The following is a 22022-nucleotide window of genomic DNA, read 5'->3' as shown; positions in this document are numbered from 1 at the left end:
GTTTCTACAATCCATATGGATTGTACAGTGCTTCAGTTTAGGCGCATTTAGTGTCCAGACATCTTTGCTGATGTAAACCCTATCTCCACAGTTTAGCTTTCACTTCAGAAACTCTCTTCTGTTCTGTTTTTGTCTTCCTTCCTCACTCTAACTTCCTTGGAGTTGTGAAGTTTATCAGAGCAAATTATGGTTTGAAAACAGAAATAATAGTCTTCTAGAAGACTACTTTCTGTCTTCTGTCATGACAAAATACAGGTTTTCACTGTGTTGTTGGGGTGCAGCCTCAATAAGCAAAGGAAGAAATTGTCAGAGCCCACAGCTGGTTGTAATGTTGAATGTTGTTACATTCTTGAGGGTAATACCCACTTCTGAGCGTTATACTGTGAGAACATAAGATTGGCTATGTGATTCTGTCTGACCTGATGATGCGGCTTCAAGTGTAGTGCTGGTCTGTGTCTTCCACTCCACCAATGCACAGGCTCTAATTAGTCTGGCCAGCCTGTAACTGTCTTTTCTGAGGTCTTCCTGTGTAACCTTTTTTCTCCTTGTGCTATGGGTTTAGCTGTCTTTGTTCAAGGCCAGTTCTGCAGCCGTGTAACCTTGGATCAGACTCAATAAAAATACATAGGCTAGGAGAAAGAGCTGTGAGAAGCTTTGTCTGGGGCTTTCATCCATGCACCCTCTGCCCATTGGCTCCAGAACTGCATTGAAGCTCAGGCTGCAAGGCCCAACTTCTAATGGAACCTTTTCTCCAAGTTCTGACTGAGGGATCATAAATAAATACTGTGTCATTATGTGTGTGGGAGGGGGGAAGCAGCCCACAGTCATGGGTTTGCCAGCTATATYAATGGAATGGTGGAAGCTGGCTTGCCTCCAAGCACACTGGCTCATTCACAGCCCTGAGGTGCAACCTAATAAGCATGACAGTGAGGTTTGATGAAAAAGGTAGCAATCAGTCCAGACAGTGCACTAGAACACATTCAGGTATGACTTCAGGTGGCAGAGGTCCCAAGGTGTGAAATCACTCAGAACGGTATTAGATCTAAGCATTTTTTTTGTATACTTCTGGTTTACTTGTTTTACGTGTCTCACCTGGCTTATGAAATGCACATGGCAATTTAAAAAAAAATAATGTACTGTTTTCCACAAGATATCAAAAAATATGATCTTGGATTTTGCTATGAAATTTTTATATGTTCATATTCCCTTGGCAGCTTTATATTACAGTATTCATGGTTATTTAAATTTACTCCCAAATGATAAGTAGTAAATATTTGTGAAATGCTAAGTAATAACAGACTTTTTTGACTTGTATCATACACTGATACTATTACTCTTTATTTCTTATCTTTACATGATATTAGTTATTCCATAAGCTTAACAACTTTAGTTTTAAAATGTAGTACTCCATCAGAATTTTTCCTTCTAGGAGTTGAGTTTTGGCCCTGAGAAGCGTAAAATGTACTTTGCTCCCAAGGGAAAGCTATGAAATGTCTGCAAACATAGGCTTTATCACTGCATTAGCTCAGGAGTTAATTTCACCATTAAATTAATATGATGTTTTATTGTTTTACTCCTTTTGGAATATTACCAAAATATTTATCAAGCAATCTTTTAAGACATCTCTTCTGATTGAATTTATTAAAATAAATTATTAACATTCAATACTATATCAAAACTCAATTTTTCTGTTTACTATATCATAGAACCTTTTGTCGCTCTTAAAAGAGAGAACAATGAACAGGTAATGGATGTACTAAATGGATTTTAAGTTAAGTGTATGCTAAACTATTTATGTAATGCTTGATAAGATTAATCTTAATTATAACAATTTAATGATTGGAATATTCTGAGATTTTAAATGTTACAATAAAATTATGAAATGTCTGAAGTTTCATGCATCCTACACTGCCCTATTACTATTGATATAGAAATAATTTTGTCAGCAATTGGAGATGCATGAATGAATAGGCAAACAAATACTGTATTTAATGGACCCTTGATACATTTGCAGCTACTAGTTTTGTCTTTATTTTTTGTATATAATTTAGTCTAAAGCTTTTTACTTTATTTACAGATAGTTGGAAGACATAGTTTTCAGCAATTTAAGCTCCTATCCACTGTCCTGTGAGATTTTAGTTGTGTCTGTATCGTTGAGCTGATGATATCACCAGTTTGTTCAAAGGGTAATACAGAATGCATATTCATTTACGCTTCCCTGGTGGTCCTGAAACTGAGTGCGAACCTCTCTGTTAGTTCCTCTTGAGAGAATTGCAGCCTTTTAATAAGTTGGTATTGACATTAGAAAATTCAGTTTACCTATGCTGTGGAATAAAAATAGAATAGAAACAAATTTTGTTTACTATTGAACAAATTCAGAACTAATCCACAGATTTATATATAATACTTAACAGCATTCAGAATGATGATGGTTGTTCCCTTATAATGAGACAGAACAGCCTGAAAGCAAAGGCTTTCTTAAATATGCCAGTATTGATTTCTTTGAATCCATGATTTTTAGGATGTGACAGGCATTAATAATGTGAACATCTTGATATGATTTGTTCAGCATATTGTAAAATTGTTGTTCCTAGGAGTGTGGTAACGCTATCATTTAGTCATAGACCAAGGGCATAGCTGGGCATTTCTTCAGCTGCATGAATAGATGGTGTCTGAATTAATCATGTGTCTCCCATATAGCATATGAGATCATGCAGCTCTGTGCACTTGGCATTGTTTAAGTTGGAGAAGTTTCAAAGGTAATTGAAGTAATTGAACTCAAGTTACTCAATGCTCAATTATTGAGTATTAAACTTGAAGTAATTTGAAAGATTTCAGTAATATGGGAAGTTCCTCTGTATGTTCTTGGAATCCATTTGTCTGGAGGATTACACACTGTTAATACTGATGCTGCTGCTTCCTGTACATATAGTAGATGTTATGATTTTTGTTTTTGTTTGTTCTGTTTTTTTTTCTTTTCTTCATTGGGTGGCATAATTTCTGAGTAAAAGGTTGGAAGGCAAAAATATTGCTTCTCCTCCTTACTTCCCTACTGTGTACCTGAGAGCTCAACTTGCATATGCAGCAGCCTTAATGGAAAGTAAGTTTGCTAGAACAGGGCACTGAATGACACTGAATCACGTACCAGTGGTAGAAGGAGGAATTACTGCTTCCTGTCTTTTTGAAGCGCTAGGTAGTGTTGGCCACTAACTTTAAGTTAGTATTTGGTCCTTCTGGCTGTTCTTTTCTTCTTTTGCTTTGTTTGTTTGTTGATTGAGCAATTTACTCCATAGTATGGCTTTTGCATTTATTATATTATTAATTTTGGGAAACGTCTCCTTAATCCAATCCCAAAAGACATAAGCTGTTTGAGTTCCAGATCTCTTAAGAAGTCGAGGGGAGAGGGTGGTTAGCTCACCAGCACCATCTCTTGAGGATTTGGAAGTTCCTGTGACCCCAGAGTTTGAAAGATTTGTGTGATGGTTCTGAAGCAGGCACAGCCGATGAGGTGTGCTGTTGCAGTACTGAATTGGGGTATGAGCAATACAGTTGTTTTTCCCTCTTTTACCTCGTTCTCGTTAGTAAAATGCACTGTGAATTCGGCTGACATGAAACTTGAGAGCATACCAAAACCTGCTAATCAACTGCGGAAGGAATAAATACAGTGAGGCAGCGRAACTATCCTGAGGGAGAGCGAAGAAGCAGAAACATTCTGATGAACGAGTGAGATCAGCTTTGGTCGGGAGCTTTAGAAAGTCTGGTGGCTGTAGGTGAGCCTTTCGGGCTCCGCTGGCTGCGAGCAGTGGAGATGCAGATCTCTTGAAATACCAAAACGTGATCAGAATATTTGTGTTTTCTGTCGTTAAATGTACAATATGGGGCATATGCAATAATTGTGGCCCCTCCTTCCTGTAACGTTATTTGTGCCACTTGAAACCACACCCAGTGTAACCAAAGCATAGCAAACCCCGTGATTCTGAAGGTATTTTACATTTCAATGTTTGCTTTTATGCATTGAACCACATTTCTTGCAGACAGTGCATTAACAAAAGGAACATCATTTTTAGCAGATAGATGAGAATGACTCAAACAGCACCTCATTTTCAGAGCTCAAAAGCACCATAAAATTTAGCTTGAAGCACTAACCTCTTTTAATTTTAAAATACTAGACTATATCTAGTAACTGTTTTGTGCATATTTCAGTGTTTATTTCTGTTTTTTTATTCAGAATCCAATATATAGATATCATTTCAATTGTTAAAAGTATTTCAGATTAAATATTTATGAATTTATAGTTTGTTAATGTAGAATCTTATCACAGAGCTTTGATCTGATCTCTGGGTAGCTTGACTTAGTTTTGAATAAATTTTGGTACAGAATTCATTGTCCTTACATGTGTTCGGATTTAGTATTTTTTAATTTCAACTGTGCCCTCTACCATGGCTTGGATGACTTATATTTCCCACTGGTTTGATGAAGATGATTGGTATGAAGGACAACAAAGAGTAAGAATTGTTTAATATTTTTTATTTTACCTCCTTTATATATTTCTTCTTTATACTGCTGTTTATTTTGTTACTAATGCTAAAAATAAATATCCATGGTGTGGTGTTTAAAGGGATATTTAGTACATCTAATGAGATTTTAAATAATAAAAAAGCACATCTAAAATGTGTTTTTGAAGACTAATGTGGATAACTGAATAAAAGATATTGAAACTTCAGTGCCTACCTAGCTGCATTTTTAGATTGTCTAGTTTAATGAGTAGGAATTGTTTAATATTAAACAAAATAGAAATCAAGCATTTAATTTTATAGTATTTAGAGGAATTAATATACTGCTTATGGATTAAACTAATTGTAAGCAGTAATTTATTAAAACCAAAAAATATTTAATTAACCTAGGGGCATTTCCAAGTTGTATATTTGACATTTGTACATCTTTTATGGGACTATTAGCATATTTTTCCAAAGAAGAAGAGTGGTCACTATGGCAACCTTTACACAATGTCTTGGATTTCTTTTATTTTTAATAACTGTATGCCTTAGGCAAGCTTGAGCTACAACTGTTTTCATAGCTTTGTGGTGGGAAGTGAATGTAAGTCACATTTCTTTCACTGTATCAAATTCCCTTGTGTAACTGTGTGTGGGGGGATTTTTTTCTATCTGTAGTTTTGATACTATGTTCTCAGATATTAAGTCAGAATGCAGGAGATGCTACTGAAAAATAGGGACCAACTTTTTTTTTTCTTTTTTAATTGCATTAGTGTATGTTACTTGATCATGCCAGTTATTTGCTCATATATATTAAAAACTAGCAGATTTTAATACATTTCCCTTTCCATCTGGATGCTTCAGATGTTGAATAATTTTTAAATAGCTGCTCATCGGGGACTCTATTGTGAGATGTGTCAAGAGAKAACTTTATCTGAAATCAAAAATGTTTTCTTAGCAATCTGCCTGCAAAGCAATCTTCTGGTGATTGTAATATCCATGGATTAGAAGATTAGAAGTGAATTCCTAGGGAACATCTTAGATGCTTTATATTTGGATCAGACAGGATTTTACATGTTTCTCCGTATTACATACAGTATCTGAAAACAGGAGTTCTGGCTCTGTATGACTAACCAGTAGTCCACAGATTAGAGTTTTATTACCATTGATGTGTGCAAATCTGGTTGATTATGTATGTAGTTTAACATTCCGGGCAATATGTTAATGGGAATATTCAGACCTGAGTATTGCTCTTTTGATTATCTTGTTAAAGTTGCACGTTAAAATATATATTAGTTAGACTGTGCAAGTAGTGTAGTCAGGACCTTCCAGCACTCTCCTTTGCAAGACTTCCACATTCATAATTTTGTAGTGTTAAATTATTTGCCTTAATTTTTTCAAGCTGGGTATCTATTTTGAATTAATGTGTTTTTAATTTCAGAGAAAAGTGATTATTTCTTCTCTAAAATTCTTTGGTCATGTCCTTGAGAAGCTTCACTGTAATTGTGGATGAGGACTGTGATATCGTGAAGAAATGATTAAAAAAAAAAAAAAAAAAGATCATATCCTTAAAGATGATTTCATAGTTACTCAAAGTGGCTGAATTAAAATTGCATAGATCAACTTGTTTTTAGCACTTCCTAGTTTTTTGAATCCTTGGTCTTGAAATTAACATTCTGTTACTGTAGATTATCTAGTGGATGTGATTATATACTTCTAGAATGCTTCTCTAGAGAGAAACATTCAATAAAACTGTTTCAAGATTTTCTTTATTTACTAGATATYCTAGGACCCGTATAAGCAGAGAAGGGCAAAAATACCAGCCTGCAGGAGGATAGTTTTGACTACAAGTACAAATTTGACAACAATTACAAAATGAGGGATTAGGCAAGCAGGTGAATGGAAGAATCCTTTATTTGTATGCTGAGCTGGTGCAATAGGTCATTTGATGTTTTCTGTCTCTCTTGTCTTCTTTCCAGCCCACCTGCTTTGCCAGTGTTTTCCAAGAAATGGAAGTGACCTTTGAGGAGAGGCTTTATTGGCTGGTTTTCAAACAAGTCTTGGAGTTTTTTGGCTCACTTTGTGAAAATGGTGGGAGTACCAGAAAATCCAGTGTTATGGGGCAAGCTGTAGTCTTAGGTTTTGGTTTCAAATGTGAAGTTTTTCCAAACTTCAATCGAAGCTCTGTGATGTGTTTAGRATTCCTTCCCTCATGATATCAGAGAAGTTGTAGTTAGTCCTAGTAGTACTTTGGCTCAGGATTTATTGTGGAGATAAACTGGCCATGAAAACTGGTCAAATGTTGTTTTTCTTTTAAAATGGTCCTTTAAATAATAGTGTTCTTTTTCTAGTCAACTTATAAAGAACTAAATGCACTTATTTTGAACTTACTAGGTAATCAGAAGTTAGGAAATTGAATTTGCAAGTGCTGACTGTAAGAGTACTAGCCGAGGCTTCTGATGTTTATGAAGAATCTTGCTGAAATTCGTAGCAGTTCAAAATAATTAGATTCTTAAGAAATTATAATTGATGTATTGGATATTGCCTCTATTTTTTTCTAACTTTTCTTTTCCTGTGGATTTAATAAAATCCATGACATCTGATTTTTGACAATATTCATATTGTCAGATCTTTCATAGTGTAACATTTCTTCTCAGCTTCYGATATGCTTAGTTTTAGCATATCAGAGATTTAGCATATCTCAAGATTCCCGAAATTCATAAATGTATCATAGATGCAAATTCATTTTAATGCAAGAAATACAAGATGTGAAATTGTAAGTATTCACCTGTATACTTTACAAGTATAGAGCAGAATTTAGAAAATGTGCAAACTTCTTATTTATTAAATAACTTCCAGAATGATCCATCCAGAAACACTAATTTTTTTCAAGTTTCATAGCTCTCTTTAGTCTTAGAAAATTTGACTATTGCTTTTTAAGTTGCATGTATACCAGCATATTTTTTATTATCCTTTATGTGATGGGTCCAGACAGAATAATCGTCAAAATTTAATTTCTTAACATAACTGTAATGTCTTTGGTGTTTTCCAACCTCTTTGGAAGAGGGCTGATGCTAAGTACACTGCTACTTTTACAAGTAACCTAGRCCACTGAGGGTGGTGGCTGCTGAATCTTGCAGAGACCCAAGGATTTCTTGGTAGGTTTGAAGACATCAGTGTTTCTAACAAGGTAGATTCTTTGTCCATTCTCTGACATTGCACGTTGGTCTGCTAGAATGGGGCAATGAGTGTATATGTATGGTTCACAGGTCACATTTTCATCTCCAGTGGATTTTTCTGTGAGGATGAGTGAATTTGCCCAGTGTCTTTATGAAGACATTCTTTATATTGCTAAACTGAGTATTTAAATACTACATTTATCAYTGACAAAAATAATAGTCTGTGGGGCAATAGTCTTTATATGTCAAATATACAGGAGTGAGAGGACACACATACAAACTTAATTGGAAGATAGTCACAAGAGAATCAATAGAAGCAGGGGACACAAACAATTTTACTGCATAGAGCTGTTTAGAAATTATGGTTTTTGAGTATACACAGGATATTAACATAAGGATACTGTATAGTCACTTTTGTATGCACACTGTATTGCAGATGCATTCATATRGACAGAACATACACAAGACAGACCACAGTCACTAACTGTATGGGCGTGCATTATTGGTTATGCTTGCTAGTTACAAATTTGTGTATATTTATATACTATGCAAACACATTTCCTGATAATCAAAGGATACTGAGTGATGAACTTAAAGAGCTTTTATTCTGTGAATGTTGTTGTAATACAATCAAGAACAGAACAAACAGTGAAATATGTTGAGTAGCTGAAGCAGAGAAAAAGGACTTAGATTAAAATTAAAATGGTGTCTGTTAAAGAGCTGCAGTTGCCAGGCTACTGGCAGTGCTGTTTGRTGCGTGGTGCGACACAATGCTCAGGCTTTTCTCCTGCATCCTTTAGTAACTCTGCATTATTCTGTGAACATCAAGGTTTAGTTCCTTCATCTGTCAAGTAAAGTGATTTCATTCTACAATCAGAACAAGATTTTGCATTTTGGGGAGCAGCAAGGTTTTGGAATGAACATGGACGTTCTTAAGTGGTTCACAAAAAATGATACCTATGCTAAGGTAGGGATTATTAGGCATTTGTCTTTAAGTTATTGATATATAGCCATATCTATGTATCCAGTCCWTTCAGTTGTTATTTTTAAATAACATTAGCTCTGTGGTATGCAGAATTTCTTTCCCCCCCCAATATTTATCAGCAAGAAAGGACTTAGAATATTGCTGCTCATACCAATTGAAAAGAGAAAGGTTTTATTTGTCTTTTTTCTTCCCCTCATCTCCTTGGAAGCTGTGGGGATCCTTTGATAGATTTCCCACTGTGGTATGCTTTTTACATTCTGATATGCACAAAAAAAGTCCAGTGTAATTACTCATAAATCTCTTAGGTTTGAAATAAAATGCTTTCTTATTTTAAACAAAAGAGGACTGAAAAATTGCCATTGTTAAAAATGCAACATGTGACAGGTCATGTATTGTGTGTGTATATATAAAATACTGTTTTCTGGTTTCCTGCCATTTTACTCAGGATGTTCGAATGAATGCTGCTTTCTCACTTGTACTGTGAACAGGTTCAACTGAAACCTGTAATGTCTGAAGAAATCTGCAGGAAACTGCTTTAATGCATGATGCTCGCAAGAGATAAAACAGTCTGTATGCCACACAATTGTAATTTCTTCCCCTAGATAGTACACTGCTTCAAAGAAAGTACTCTTATTAATTGCAGTGTAAGGAGCGGGAAATATTACCAAGTTTAAATCAGCACAAAAATTAGTAAATGAAGTTTAAAGTACTTTCCATAATACAGCTCAAAGAAAATATGTTACATATATAATTAAAACTTTTACATATACTTAAATATAAGAAAAAAAATCTATACTGGGAACTAAAGTTTAAAATAATACTTCTTAAGCTTGAATTATTAACTCGATGAAACATGAAATAATCACAAAACAGCATTTTTCATCTATATGTTAGTCTTATTTAGAGAGCGTTTTTATTTGGGTATCAGACTTTAAGAAAATTGCTCAATTATCAAAAAATGGTTATTTAAAATTAATCGTGTGGATGAGGCTTCTGTTGGTGAATTTCTTCAAAAAAATATATATTAAAGTTACCCTTTGCCTTTTATATAAATGTAGAATGAAGAGAAGGCACAGCCAAATGTGATTTTCTATTTGAAATGCAGTAGTTAATACAATATATCCAGTAAYGCATACACAGGTACATTTAGAACAAGGCTAAAATAACTTTGTAGCATTTTGAATGACAATGATATTTGGTCGTCTTTAATCTGGCCTGAATTCCAGTCAGTGACATATGCATTTGGAAACTATTCAAATATACAGGTGTCCTGTTAACATGAGAAGAATACATACAAGTCTCTTCATTGTTAATCAGCTGCTTGGAAAACGTGGAAATAGCAGCACTGATAGTGGAACCATGTCCAAGCCCAAAGTGCTGTTTTGTTTTAAGGGATCTTGGTAACTGTAAACCCAATGTAGAGGATCTCTTCCTTTTTGTTCTAGATTGCAGCATTTAGGCTTGGAATCCTTATTCTCAGGCACTTAGCGTAATATTTTCTGACGGTCTAGATTTCATTTCTACCAATCTTAGGTGCAGTAAACCCACAAATTAAACCTATAATAATCTAATATTTTGTAACCCAATCTCATATATTTAACCATGTTTTTTTCAGTGTTCCTTCATCTGTGTGCTGCCTGTGTAGCTGTACCTACTGTTTCAGTATATTAGAGATGGAGCATATCCTGCGTCCAGGCACAATTTGAATATCTCCAGAGCAGGAGGCTCTGCAACCTCTCTGGGAAACCTGTTTCATTGTGTTTAGTTTCCAGCACTTTCTAGGTGACTCTTCTTGAGCAGGTGGTTGGACTAGATGATCTCCAGAGGTCTCTTCCAACTTCAACCATTCTGTGATTCTGCGTTACAGTATAAAATGGATCTAATTTTTTATTTTTTCATCTTAAACCATTTTATTCCTTCAAGGACCTTTTCTGTTGAAGCTTTTAAATTCCTTATAAATGATCATTTCCCTCATATCCAGGAAAGATTTAACAATTTGGAYTTAGAATAATGGTCAAATAGTGTTTCAGCAGTTTGGTGCTGATTTTTAATGCTGTTTAGCAAAGCTGGTGTGGAGAAGACTCTTGTTTCAAACAACAAGGACATAGTTTGCTATACATTAATGTAAGAGCTTTGCTTTTTATATTCCGTAGTTCACTTCAACTTTTTTACTAGACAGTATTAAGTATTGCAGAAATTCAGAAAACTTCTCCAAAAGAGATAATTCTAAGTAATCCATACTTGTTCTAAGCTAGTGTTTTGAAGACCTTTTATTGACAAGTTGCTTAATATGCTTCTGTGTAAAGTACATTAGCACGTGGTGTATTTTGTCTGTCTGTCTTTGTGGGGAATGAAAGACGGAGGGAGCAGAGAGGCCATTACGGTTAAATTAAGGAAGTATTGACCCTGATTGCAGAAGAAAATGAAAATGATAAACAGTTTCAACTAGTACAAATCAAGAACTAGTCAGGATTTTCATGTGCCCTCTCCCACTTTTTTAAAATCATTTTWTTATTATTATTATTATTAATTCATTCTTGTGAATGATGTTAAAATCCCTTTCTTGTATAGCACTGAAGCCTGTGAACATCTGCTTGGCTTTATTGCTGATAGGTTCATTTGTACCTCATAAAACAAGACTTTGTTCAAACATAAAGCCTGTATTTTATATTTTTAAGGTACATATGTAAAAGGTATGTGAACAAAATAGATTTTTTTTAACAGTCTTTCTTCATGTTGTAGTTTAATGAATCTCTGTTTTATAGGCAAAAATGTCGCAGGTTAAACAAGTGGGCCTTTTAGCTGCTGGATGTCAGCCATGGAACAAAGATGTGTGTGCTGCTAGTGGGGACAGATTTGCCTACTGCGCTACTCTTGCAATTTATATTTATCAGGTAATGTTATTTTATTTTACAGTTGTAAACTGTTGTAAACTGTCTGTTTACAGTTTATTTTACGTTGTTGTCTGTCTCACTTTCAATCCTTTTTATAAATGTTTCTGTAATACTTCTGGGAGTATATTTGCTACTGAGAAGTTGTCTACGTAAAACTCAATCTTCCGTTCAAGGCAGCTCTTCCAAATTATTTTTCCTGCTTATTACAATTAGTACACAAAACCAGTGTGAACATTTTATTTGAAATTGACTGTTTTCAGGCTTGTGCGTAGAAGACAGATTATCTGTACAGCAAGCACTCGGGAAGAATGTTGTCAAAGAAGAGCAGATTGTGAGAGTAATGAAGCAAGTCTGTGATTTCAGTTAAAGTTATAGTGCAGWAGTAGTCTTTTGAAATATTTTTAATCCACTGTGGGGAGCTTGGGATGTGGATCTTCAGAGCTGTGGATTCAGCAGCCCATCACTGTCTGGAACAAGTTACTCCTCTTACTGCACAGCAGTGTTGTCTTTTGAAGTGCCCAATTATTATATATTAACATATAAGAAAGAAATGCCAGGAAGAAAAAAAGAAAAGAAATGAGGGAAGATGTCAGGAAGTAGTGAGTAGGCTTGTCTTAACTGCATCAGTTAATGCTGCTAGTGAGAGTAACAGAATCAAAATTTACTGTGTCAGATTTGTGAGTTTTTTAACTCCTTTTATAAAACCAGTTTAAGTGATTTAAGAAACGAGAAGGAATTTCAAATTCATTTTCATATTCTATACTATTTAATGCTTTGTGGTTTCGCAATGATTGTTACAATAAATCATTATGCCATATACCATTACCATAAATGAAGCATTTTAGAATCCTGATAGGAAAATTGTGTTTAAATGCAATTATTAATGGAGTATGATAGTTTATAAGTGAAAAGAGGAGAGAATATGATAATACTGGTTATGCTAATTGAATTTTGACAACTTTCCTGTGCAAGTCAAATACATAAGAATTTCMTTTATTGAAATGACAAGTACTGAGAATTGTTAAATGCAGTATAATTTCATCTGTAAGCCTAAGTACAATACTGGTTTTTGAACTGGTCTCTAAACTGACAATATTTAAACTGATTTTATGAAATACTTCTAAAATAAATTTGTACTTTTTGTTTAGCTGGATCACCGATACAATGAATTCAAGCTCCGGGCGATTATGTCTGAGCATAAGAAGACAATCACAGCCATATCTTGGTGTCCCCACAACCCAGACATGTTTGCAAGTGCYAGTGCAGATAGTTTAGTAATTATTTGGAATGTGGCTGAACAGAAAGTTGTCGCCAGACTGGACAATACAAAAGGTATTTCAGAGGTGGACATCTGTTTGATACAGCTCATTCATCTGCTTCACCAGAAATTGGTGAAGAAAAAGTTTATTCTTTTCCTTAAAGTACTTAACCAATTCAAGAATTTGCCTTTTTTTTTTTTTTTTTTTTTTTTTTTTTTTTTTTTTTTGACATCGATATCTTTTTGAGCGGAAAAACCATCATCATACAAAGGTTAAATAATTAAGATTAAACATTGTATGTTTTCATACTAACTTTACCAAAGTGAACACAAATAAAATATAGCCTTCAAGAAAGTCAGGTATAAACTACCAATGATTTTGAAGAAAGGTTTTTGTTTAAATATTCTAGCATTTGATGCCTACCTGCATCTCATGTCAGATCTTGAAACTGCTGATTGGGAGATCACAGGATACAATTAGGCGATTAAAATCTGTGCCTGTCACCTTTCCCTGCCCAGTTTCGATTCATTACTTTCAGTTAAAACTAGTACCTGTATTTCTGTTTTACAATCTCTTTAGTAGGTATCCATGATTCCTACATTTGCAAACTTGGAAGYTTAGATGCAACCCCAGGCTAGTTGGTCTTTTGGGTGCTTTAGAGACATTTTGGCACTCCTTATTCTGTTCTTTCCAGATTATGAAACAACTCTGAAAATCTTGTACATTTACGAATCCTGCAAAAGGAATAAGTAGGGGAAAACACTTTGACTGTTTTACAAACTCAATTTTGACACAAATTATACACCAAGATAAAGATTGGTATTTATTTTTCAGTGGCTACTTAATGTCTTTAAAAAAAAAAAAACTAGTTGAGCCTATAAGTATGTATGAAATATATTTTTCATTATTWAAAAAAAATACTTTTAGGATAATCTGTTTAAGCCTCCTATTAGTAGTACTTTTACTCTCTCTGATACTACCATATTAAAATTTCTAAATAAAAACAYCTGTGAATTTTCAGCTTGAGAAATTTATCTTATGGTCACTTACTCCTTCAGTCTCACATTACGAAATTATGGGGATAATGAGCGTTGGAGATGTTAAGGTCAAAAATCTCAAAATCTTTAAATTTCAATGCCTAAAGTTAGGCCTTAAGCAACCGARTTAATGCTGTCAGATGTCCAGAGGGAAGCTGTCCAGAGTTCTCTTTAATTACAGAGGTTTAGTTTTTTGTCATAGATTATCTTTCTCTGTTATATATATTTCTAAATTAGATTTCATTGTTTTGCAAAAATAGATATTCTAAAGTCAGCAATATTTTACCAGCCTGGTAGCAAATACCTTACAGTAAAAATCATAATAATGAGTAAAATTGTGAATGAATGAGGTATTGTTTACAGAACTAGGCTTATCTTCTGTCATATGCATGCTTATCCTTGGCACTAATGCAGTCAAGTATACGTATCATAAAATACAGCTCATCAAAGTATTATTAAAATGATTTGAGAAATAGTTCTGTCTCCTGCGTATGCATATGTGTAGTTGATTTTTATGCTGTAAGRTATTCACACAGTTGTCCTAAGTTTGTTTCATCATTTTTAATGTAGAAAAATGATTTCTGTAGCTGTGTAAGACAAATGCTGGGCTAAGCAATATTACATTGTATTTCATATTCTGGTTCTTATAAGATTATTTGTATGTTTCAGGAATTCCGGCTTCACTTAGCTGGTGCTGGAATGCAGGTGACTCAGTTGCATTTGTGTCCCACAGAGGCCCCTTGTACATTTGGACTATCTCAGGACCTGACAGTGGGGTAACTGTACATAAGGAAGCACATAGTTTCTTGTCAGATATCTGTCTGTTTAGGTGGCATCCAAAGAAAAAAGGAAAAGTAGTCTTTGGACATACTGATGGAAGTCTGTCTGTTTTTCAGCCAGGTAAAAACTGATATGCTAATTTATGCAGCTGTTAATTGTAGCAGAGTGCTAATTAGTTATTCCCTGTCTTTCTGGTAATTGTTTTATAAAGTTACCTTAGATACAATGTCCATCAATAAGCATATTCTTCAGAAAATTATAGTGAGAGAGAGTTATTTTAATATTAAGAAGGAATGTTCCCCAGTGAACAACAATTTTTCGTAGTATTTTTAGTACTTAYAGGAATAGGTTTTGTTCTGCATCAGTCATTAAGTGAAACAGGTAGGTCTTGGCATTTGGCAGAATGTGACAAATCAGTTGTATTCTTCATTGTCAAAATGGAAAAGTAGAAAAAAAATGAATCATGGTAGATATAAATTCATTATTTCACAAATTCAATGCAAAATTAATTTTTTGAAAGAAAATCACAACTTCAAATACACAGGTGTCTGCAGTTATTTATTCATTTGAACGGCACACTGTCTTATAAAACTAAGTGCCAGCTCCATAAAAACACAAAAGCAGAAAATATACATGATAAAATTTGTGGGTCATGGTAATATGAGTCATGGAGCGAAATGTCTTCCATTATGTAGATATCAGGCTAGATATTTGGTGGCTTATTCTGCCTTAAAAGCTGTCATAATTACATGCCTAATTTTGAAAAAAAGTCTAAAATCATTGTTCATAAATGTTTGTAAAACAAATTATACTTGCTTTGATTGTTATGATTTTTTTTCTCTTTTCTAGTTCATATTGCTTTTATTTTGCCTATATTTGCTTTGTTGTGTAGACTATTTATACTCAAATAATTTGTGCCTTGGGCTACATGCTGCAGACCTATACTCATGGGACAGCATATTTAATGTATTTTTCATAAATACAAATTTGCATTAGTAAACCCAAAGCCATTTCTATTTTCTGCTGTATTAAAAAGAAAGTAATCTCTGCTGGAGTCAGAACTGCTTTTTGAGTCAAATATGTCAAAGCTTCATAATTTCTCTGGGAATGTCAGCTGAACAGGCTGCTAAGCATTTCGAGGAGAGATGTGAATAGTCTGCATGTCAGAGACAAAAATGATGCTTGCAAACCATGTAACTACTGAAAAAATATATTTGATTTTATTTTGATACAGTCTGTTTTTTTCTGTTGTTTTTTAAAGGTTCTAAAAGTCAGAAACATGTCTTAAGACCTGAGTCTCTTGAAGGGACAGATGAGGAGGATCCAGTTACAGCGCTGGAATGGGATCCTCTGTCAACTGACTACCTTCTTGTTGCTAATTTACATAATGGTATTCGACTAGTTGATTCTGAATCTCTGACCTGTATCACAACTTTTAATTTTCCCAGTGCAGCGGCATCAGTTCAGTGTTTAGCCTGGGTGTCTAGTGCACCCGGAATGTTTATAACTGGAGGTAAGCCTTTTGCTTCCTCGTTTATGGAAAGATATAGCACCAAGTCTTCCAATTTATCTTTCTGTATCTTATGCTTTTGTTTGTGGAAATGTTATATGCTCTAATTTATTCTAGAAAAAATACATAAAACTAGGGAAAATAAAAATTACTCTGAGCAATTGACATGTTTTATGTTTGCTGGCTGTACAAGCAAACGAATACTTTTTGTTGTTTTATACTATAMATGTTTCATGCATGCATTGCACTAGTGACTGTTACTTCTTGCTCCCCTACTTTGTTTTCTGCCTTTTTACGCACCATAGAGGAGATTAGCACCCAGACTGGAGAACTAATGAATTAGGAAAGTGGGAATGTGAGAGTATTTTATAATGAGTGAGATTCCGTGCAGTTTATCTACTGAATTCTAAATGGTTAATGTTAGTAATTATTTGTTATTAATATTATCATGATGATGATAATGCCTGCCTATAAAATTATATTTAAGATTATAAATTTAATTTATTACTATATTTTTGCTTAAATCAGTCCTTAAACTACATGCCCACATACATGGAAAAAAAAGTGTAATAAATACAAAAAGTTAATAAGGTTTTATATTTTTTAAATCTCAGATTCTCAGGTTGGTGTGTTGCGTATTTGGAATGTTTCACGTACAACACCTATTGATAATTTTAAATTGAAGAAAACTGGTTTCCATGGTTTGCATGTGCTAAGTTCTCCTCCTAAAAAGAAGTGTAAGTGTAATTTTGATTATCATTCATAGCAATGGATGCAAGTTAAGAAAATAATGTTTGCAAATCTTGCTATATCCAAGTCAAAATCTCTMTGGTATTCTGTCAGTTCTCTAGTCCTTAATTAAACAAACTGCCCTCTGGTGCCAGTGGATATTTATACAGGTGAATGTGGAGAGGATCAAGCTCATTCTAAGGGCCTTCTGTTGTAGGCCAGGCTTAACACAGGAAGTCTTCACTTCTTTAGTTTTAACCTCACTGGAGTACAAAGGGATTTCCTCATTGTAACTTATTTTTTGTTAAATGAAAACATAAAAATAATCTTAATGTGTTAATATGTTTTGCTTTATTTTATTAAGCATTTTCATCACAATCTCCTACTAAAAATCATCATACATCCTCGACAAGTGAGGCAGTTCCTCCTCCAACTTTAACCCAAAACCAAGCGTTTTCTCTTCCTCCTGGTCATGCTGTCTGTTGTTTCATGGATGGTGGAGTGGGGCTTTATGACATGGGAGCCAAAAAATGGAATTTCCTTAGAGATTTGGTATGTGTCATTTCTGTCTTTAAACTTTGGAATGGTACAGTTATGTTTAATTTATTCCAGTAGAGTGTAGACTGACACTATTTAGAACATGAAAAACTGAGCGGAACATCAAAAACTTTGTTATAAAACATGAGTCATAACAGTCAACGTGCAAAGCTTGATTTTTTTCAGTCAGATACACATTATCTAAAGGGCAAAATTAATTCTATTTAAAATTTTTTTTCTTGTATTCTTTGGCTTAATATTTTTAAGTTATGCTTTGTAGCAACTCAATGAGTCCCTGCTGTTGCATCATCCTGTTGTTTCAGGACACATTTTTTTTTCTGGTGTATTACAGAACTGTTGTTAATGATCTTGAGAGAGGGAGGAGTGTTATAATCCCAGTTATCTTATGCCTTTTAATTTTGACTGATTAGCCATAACATAAGGGTTGATTGGAACTCAYAACTAGTCTGGTTATAATATGGTGTATTTTAGAGCTTGATCTAGAGTTAGACTTCTGTTTTATTTATTTATTTATTTCAAGATCCTACAAGTTTAAAAGACTAACCTCAGCTAGTGGAATTTAGCAATGTTAATTTATGATATTAGTCCTCAGTGGCTCAGGAGAAATGTAGGTGTTATTTCTAGTTTGAGTTTTTTCATTTACTAAGTATTACTAAAAGGTTTTGAGCACTTTGGTAACGATGTTAGAATGCTTTTCATATCAGCTAAAACAAAGGTGATGATACTATTTTCCTTTATTTTTTTTTTATTTAAGGGACATGTTGAGACCATCTTTGATTGTAAGTTCAAACCTGATAACCCTGATCTTCTTGCTACAGCATCATTTGATGGCACAATAAAAGTTTGGGATATAAATACTTTAACAGCAGTTTACACATCTCCTGGTAATGAGGGAGTTATTTATTCCCTTTCTTGGGCTCCAGGTAAGAATATTTTATTTTAGGTCTAAATATTTGTATTAGCACTAGTTAACAGCAATTTGTGGTATAAAATGATTAGTTTTAGATCCTAGGATATCCTATAAGACTTAAACATAACTGAAGAAATATATGTAAAAGCTGTAGAATTTACTCCTTCAGAAGTGGTTGAGGCTTACTCTTGTGAGGGATAATCTGCGTATTCCGTAGTGAATCAGAACAGGGTGAAGAAGTTCTCTAGAGTCTTTTTAGCATTACATTTCTCAGATGAGGYCATCTCTGTATGGGAGACAGCTGATTCAAGGAATTCAGATTCCATATTATATTGAAAAACTGGAGCAGATATATGGTTCTATCTATTCCTTCTTTGTGTAGGATTCCAGTCATAGAAGAGCTCTTCTTCATTAAAATAGACAGTGCTCTTTTTGCAAAGGGTCTTCCCATCTGCAGCAAAACAGTCTCTGAAATCAATAGGAAATTTGCTGTTAAAACTGTACCTCAACCTGGGATAGTTAGCTAGCTGAGTTTGAGAGTATGTCTCATAATGTTACTGATGTCAATATTTGATGAGTAGACTTTCTTGACAAATTCCTCCTACCTGTATAGCTGCTCTTTTCTGCCTCTAAAGTGCAGTAGAAGACTACAGTGGAAACTTACATTTCTGTATTACATGGTTGTTTAGCAAAATATATAGCTGTTTTGAGATGGAAGATCCCTCCTGTGAAGAGGATCTGGTGGGTYTGGATTTGGGTTTTGAATTCAGTTTCAGGTTCCCACTACGGAGTTATACATTCTTACTTCCCATCTTTTAGAAGCATTGTAATTACATTCTTGTCRTTACATTCAAGTACATTCTTGGTGTGCTCCGTGACATAAGATCAGGACTCAGGGCTGCAGTAAYGTAAGATTTAAGAAAAAAAATACGCTCATRTATTCTGTAGCATTCTTCTTCATCTGTCTTAGTATGTAAGGAGCGCTAAAAGAAAAAGCTGTAATTGCTGCTGCTTCAAGCTTGAAACATTGATATAGTATGCCTTTTGGGTTTCTAAGAGAGTCATATGCAAAATGAACATTATTGTTCTTGTTACCTTAACTGCAAAGATTGCAGTAGACATTAAGAACACTTCTTGCAATGAGTCAACATTTACATTGCTGTTGATACTCAAAATAGGAATGTCAAAGCAGATCAGGTTTTGATGAAATTGATATGTGTGACTTAGTATCAAATGCTGCAGTTTACTGCTTATGTGCCATTGCTGACTTTTGTTTGTATTAAATATATTTAAGTAAAAATATATTTGTCAAACTATACTGTTTCTTATATTCATTGTGAGATCTTATAAGTGCCTTTCTCTAAAGGAGAYCTGAACTGCATAGCAGGTGCAACATCTAGAAATGGTGGCTTCATCTGGGATGTCCCCAGGGGCAAAATGATAACTCGGTTCAGTGAGGTAAGATGAGTTTACTTTTTTTTGGTCTACTAAATACAAGTTACAGGTTTCCACTAGTGCCAGTAAATAAAGATATATCAATATTCGTACATTTTAAGTAGGTGCCATAAAGTAAAAGTACAGTAAGAACGCTGTGGTYGTAAATGAAGTATTTTTCACTCCCTCAGACTGGGTTTGTGACGTAAGAATGATGAAGCACAGGATGGTTTCTATCTTAAAATCAGTCCTTTACTAATACACAGCAAAAGTCAAGCTGATCCTTTCTTAAATGTGTAAAGGGATATATACATACAGACTTCAAAGCTGTGTATCAAAATGTAAAATAATGAAATTATGTTCTGTACTTATGTACTTATGTTACGTACAAACATAAGACCCAGACAAAATTTTCAGTCCTTGAAGTCTAGACCATAAAGTTGCATTTAGCAGTGCACTGAACAGTTTGGCTCATTTAGAACCTTGCCTTGTATTACCTGGAATCTATACAAGCATTTAAGTTTTGAAGCAGTAGCATAATTTAGTGTTGGCAGAAGGRGTTATGTAACACTGTATTGCAGTATTCTGTACTGTTCTGTGTATTCTTAGTAYGTAGCCCTAATGGGGGCTCTACAGTTTAGACAGACATAGTTAGCTGAGGCGATTTCTGTGTCAGAGGAAAAAGGATGCGCTTTAAGAAGACAGGGATGGTGAAAAAAACAAAAAAACAAGAACAAAAAACCTCGGGACTTCCTGAGTTCTAACACGTCAATTAACAATTTGCACTTGATACTTGTACTACTAAAAATCTGTTTTTCAACTTTGGTACTGATTCATATCCCACTTAATTTTCACTTACAATATAGATTGCTCATTCTTCCTTTTAGCTCGTTCTTCCTTTTAACTCGATCTTCTCTCTTGAATCCTGGAGAGTATAGCAGTTTTATTGTCCCTCTCTTTAGTCTCAGTTTTCTGGACTTCTTATCTGCTATATCCCCAGCTATTTGGGGGCTCATTTTAATGTATTTTTATATAGTATACTTTACTAGGAGAAATAGGGCTAAAGCCCATTAGAAAACATAATAAAACAGATAAGTCAGTACATAAGAGAAAAAGGGGTGAATTATTTCTTATTGATAGGTATTTTGCATTTTTTGAAGCACGGAAAAAATGGAATCTTCTGCATTGCCTGGAGTCATAAAGATTCCAAAAGAATAGCAACCTGCAGCAGTGATGGATTTTGGTGAGTCTCAAAAATAAATAAATAAATAGAGAGAGAGAGTGAGAACTCGGTCACTTTTGACAACACCATCAATAATTAAATTCATGATTTTAAGAAAAAGTAAAGGGTAAAACAGGAATTGTGTTTAAGACTCTGGTACAGAAACTGAATGTTAGTGGGGGGGTTGTTTTTTTTAGCCAAGAATGTTCTTCTAGGTTTCTTATGTGTGAACACAGATGAAACTTGTCAAAAGCTATCCAACTTTGCTTGTAATTAAAAAAAAAATGTTATTTCAATGAATAGAAATGACTGTTTTGGTACAACAATGTAATGTTTGCCACTATATTACTCTAGGCGTGTAGTAGTTTTTGCAAAACCTGCAAATGACCACCAAGAATGATTTTGTATGTATTGTCTTCCAGTACATTTTAAAATCTCTTTGTTCATTCCTTGCTTTTRCTACCCATGTTATTTCAGCCCAAGCCTAACAAAAAGAGTGTGAATTTTATATTCTAGAAAATAATAAATCAAAATCCATTTTTTWAATCCCTAAAAATATGTTTGTATGTTAAAGATATAACCATGATTTAAACTGTGGCCTGTGAAGGATCCCTCAGGAAGGGAATTACCACAGTGTGTATCCTTACAACCCCCCTGAAGGAATATTTCGTGTAGTCTGAAGTTCGATTAAGTGTTGTATTGAGAAATATGTAGTTAGTTAAAAAAAAAAAGAGAGAGAGAGAGAGAATTTGACAGTTGTTTACATACCTGTAGCCCGTCAGTTACAGAGTTATCTGGCTTGTTTGTATAGAGTCAAACTTGACTTTTGGATAGCTTACTCCGAATGCTAATTTTTTTCCTCATTATATATACTGTAATTGGTTTCAGTATTATTCGAACTGTTGACGGCAAAGTTCTTCACAAGTACAAACATCCAGCTGCAGTTTTTGGCTGTGATTGGAGTCAAAACAACAAGTGAGTAAAAATTAATTATTTTAAATAACAATGTTTAATTGAATTTCCAGTATGGTA

At 34.2% G+C, this 22022-nt stretch overlaps 1 protein-coding gene across 1 annotated transcript in view; it reads left to right on the top strand.

Moving 5' to 3' along the window:
• The window catches only part of WDR17 (WD repeat domain 17), a 51807-nt gene that overhangs the window by 5189 nt on the left and 24596 nt on the right, over nt 1–22022 (top strand). The window contains exons 2-11 of the mRNA XM_085311398.1: nt 11423–11551; nt 12700–12883; nt 14517–14747; nt 15889–16140; nt 16752–16874; nt 17231–17418; nt 18179–18347; nt 19701–19792; nt 20929–21011; nt 21879–21965. Of these exons, the coding sequence (XP_085167524.1) occupies nt 11429–11551; nt 12700–12883; nt 14517–14747; nt 15889–16140; nt 16752–16874; nt 17231–17418; nt 18179–18347; nt 19701–19792; nt 20929–21011; nt 21879–21965 (1532 nt within the window). The 5' untranslated portion in view covers nt 11423–11428. The remainder of the gene's footprint in view (nt 1–11422; nt 11552–12699; nt 12884–14516; nt 14748–15888; nt 16141–16751; nt 16875–17230; nt 17419–18178; nt 18348–19700; nt 19793–20928; nt 21012–21878; nt 21966–22022) is intronic.

Source organism: Rhea americana, unplaced genomic scaffold (genome assembly GCF_003343005.1).
Source record: "Rhea americana isolate MKP2758 unplaced genomic scaffold, rheAme1 scaffold_34, whole genome shotgun sequence".
NCBI classification, from domain to species: domain Eukaryota; kingdom Metazoa; phylum Chordata; class Aves; order Rheiformes; family Rheidae; genus Rhea; species Rhea americana.
Note: the sequence above shows the minus strand (reverse complement) of the source record. Positions and strands in the feature narration are given on the sequence as shown.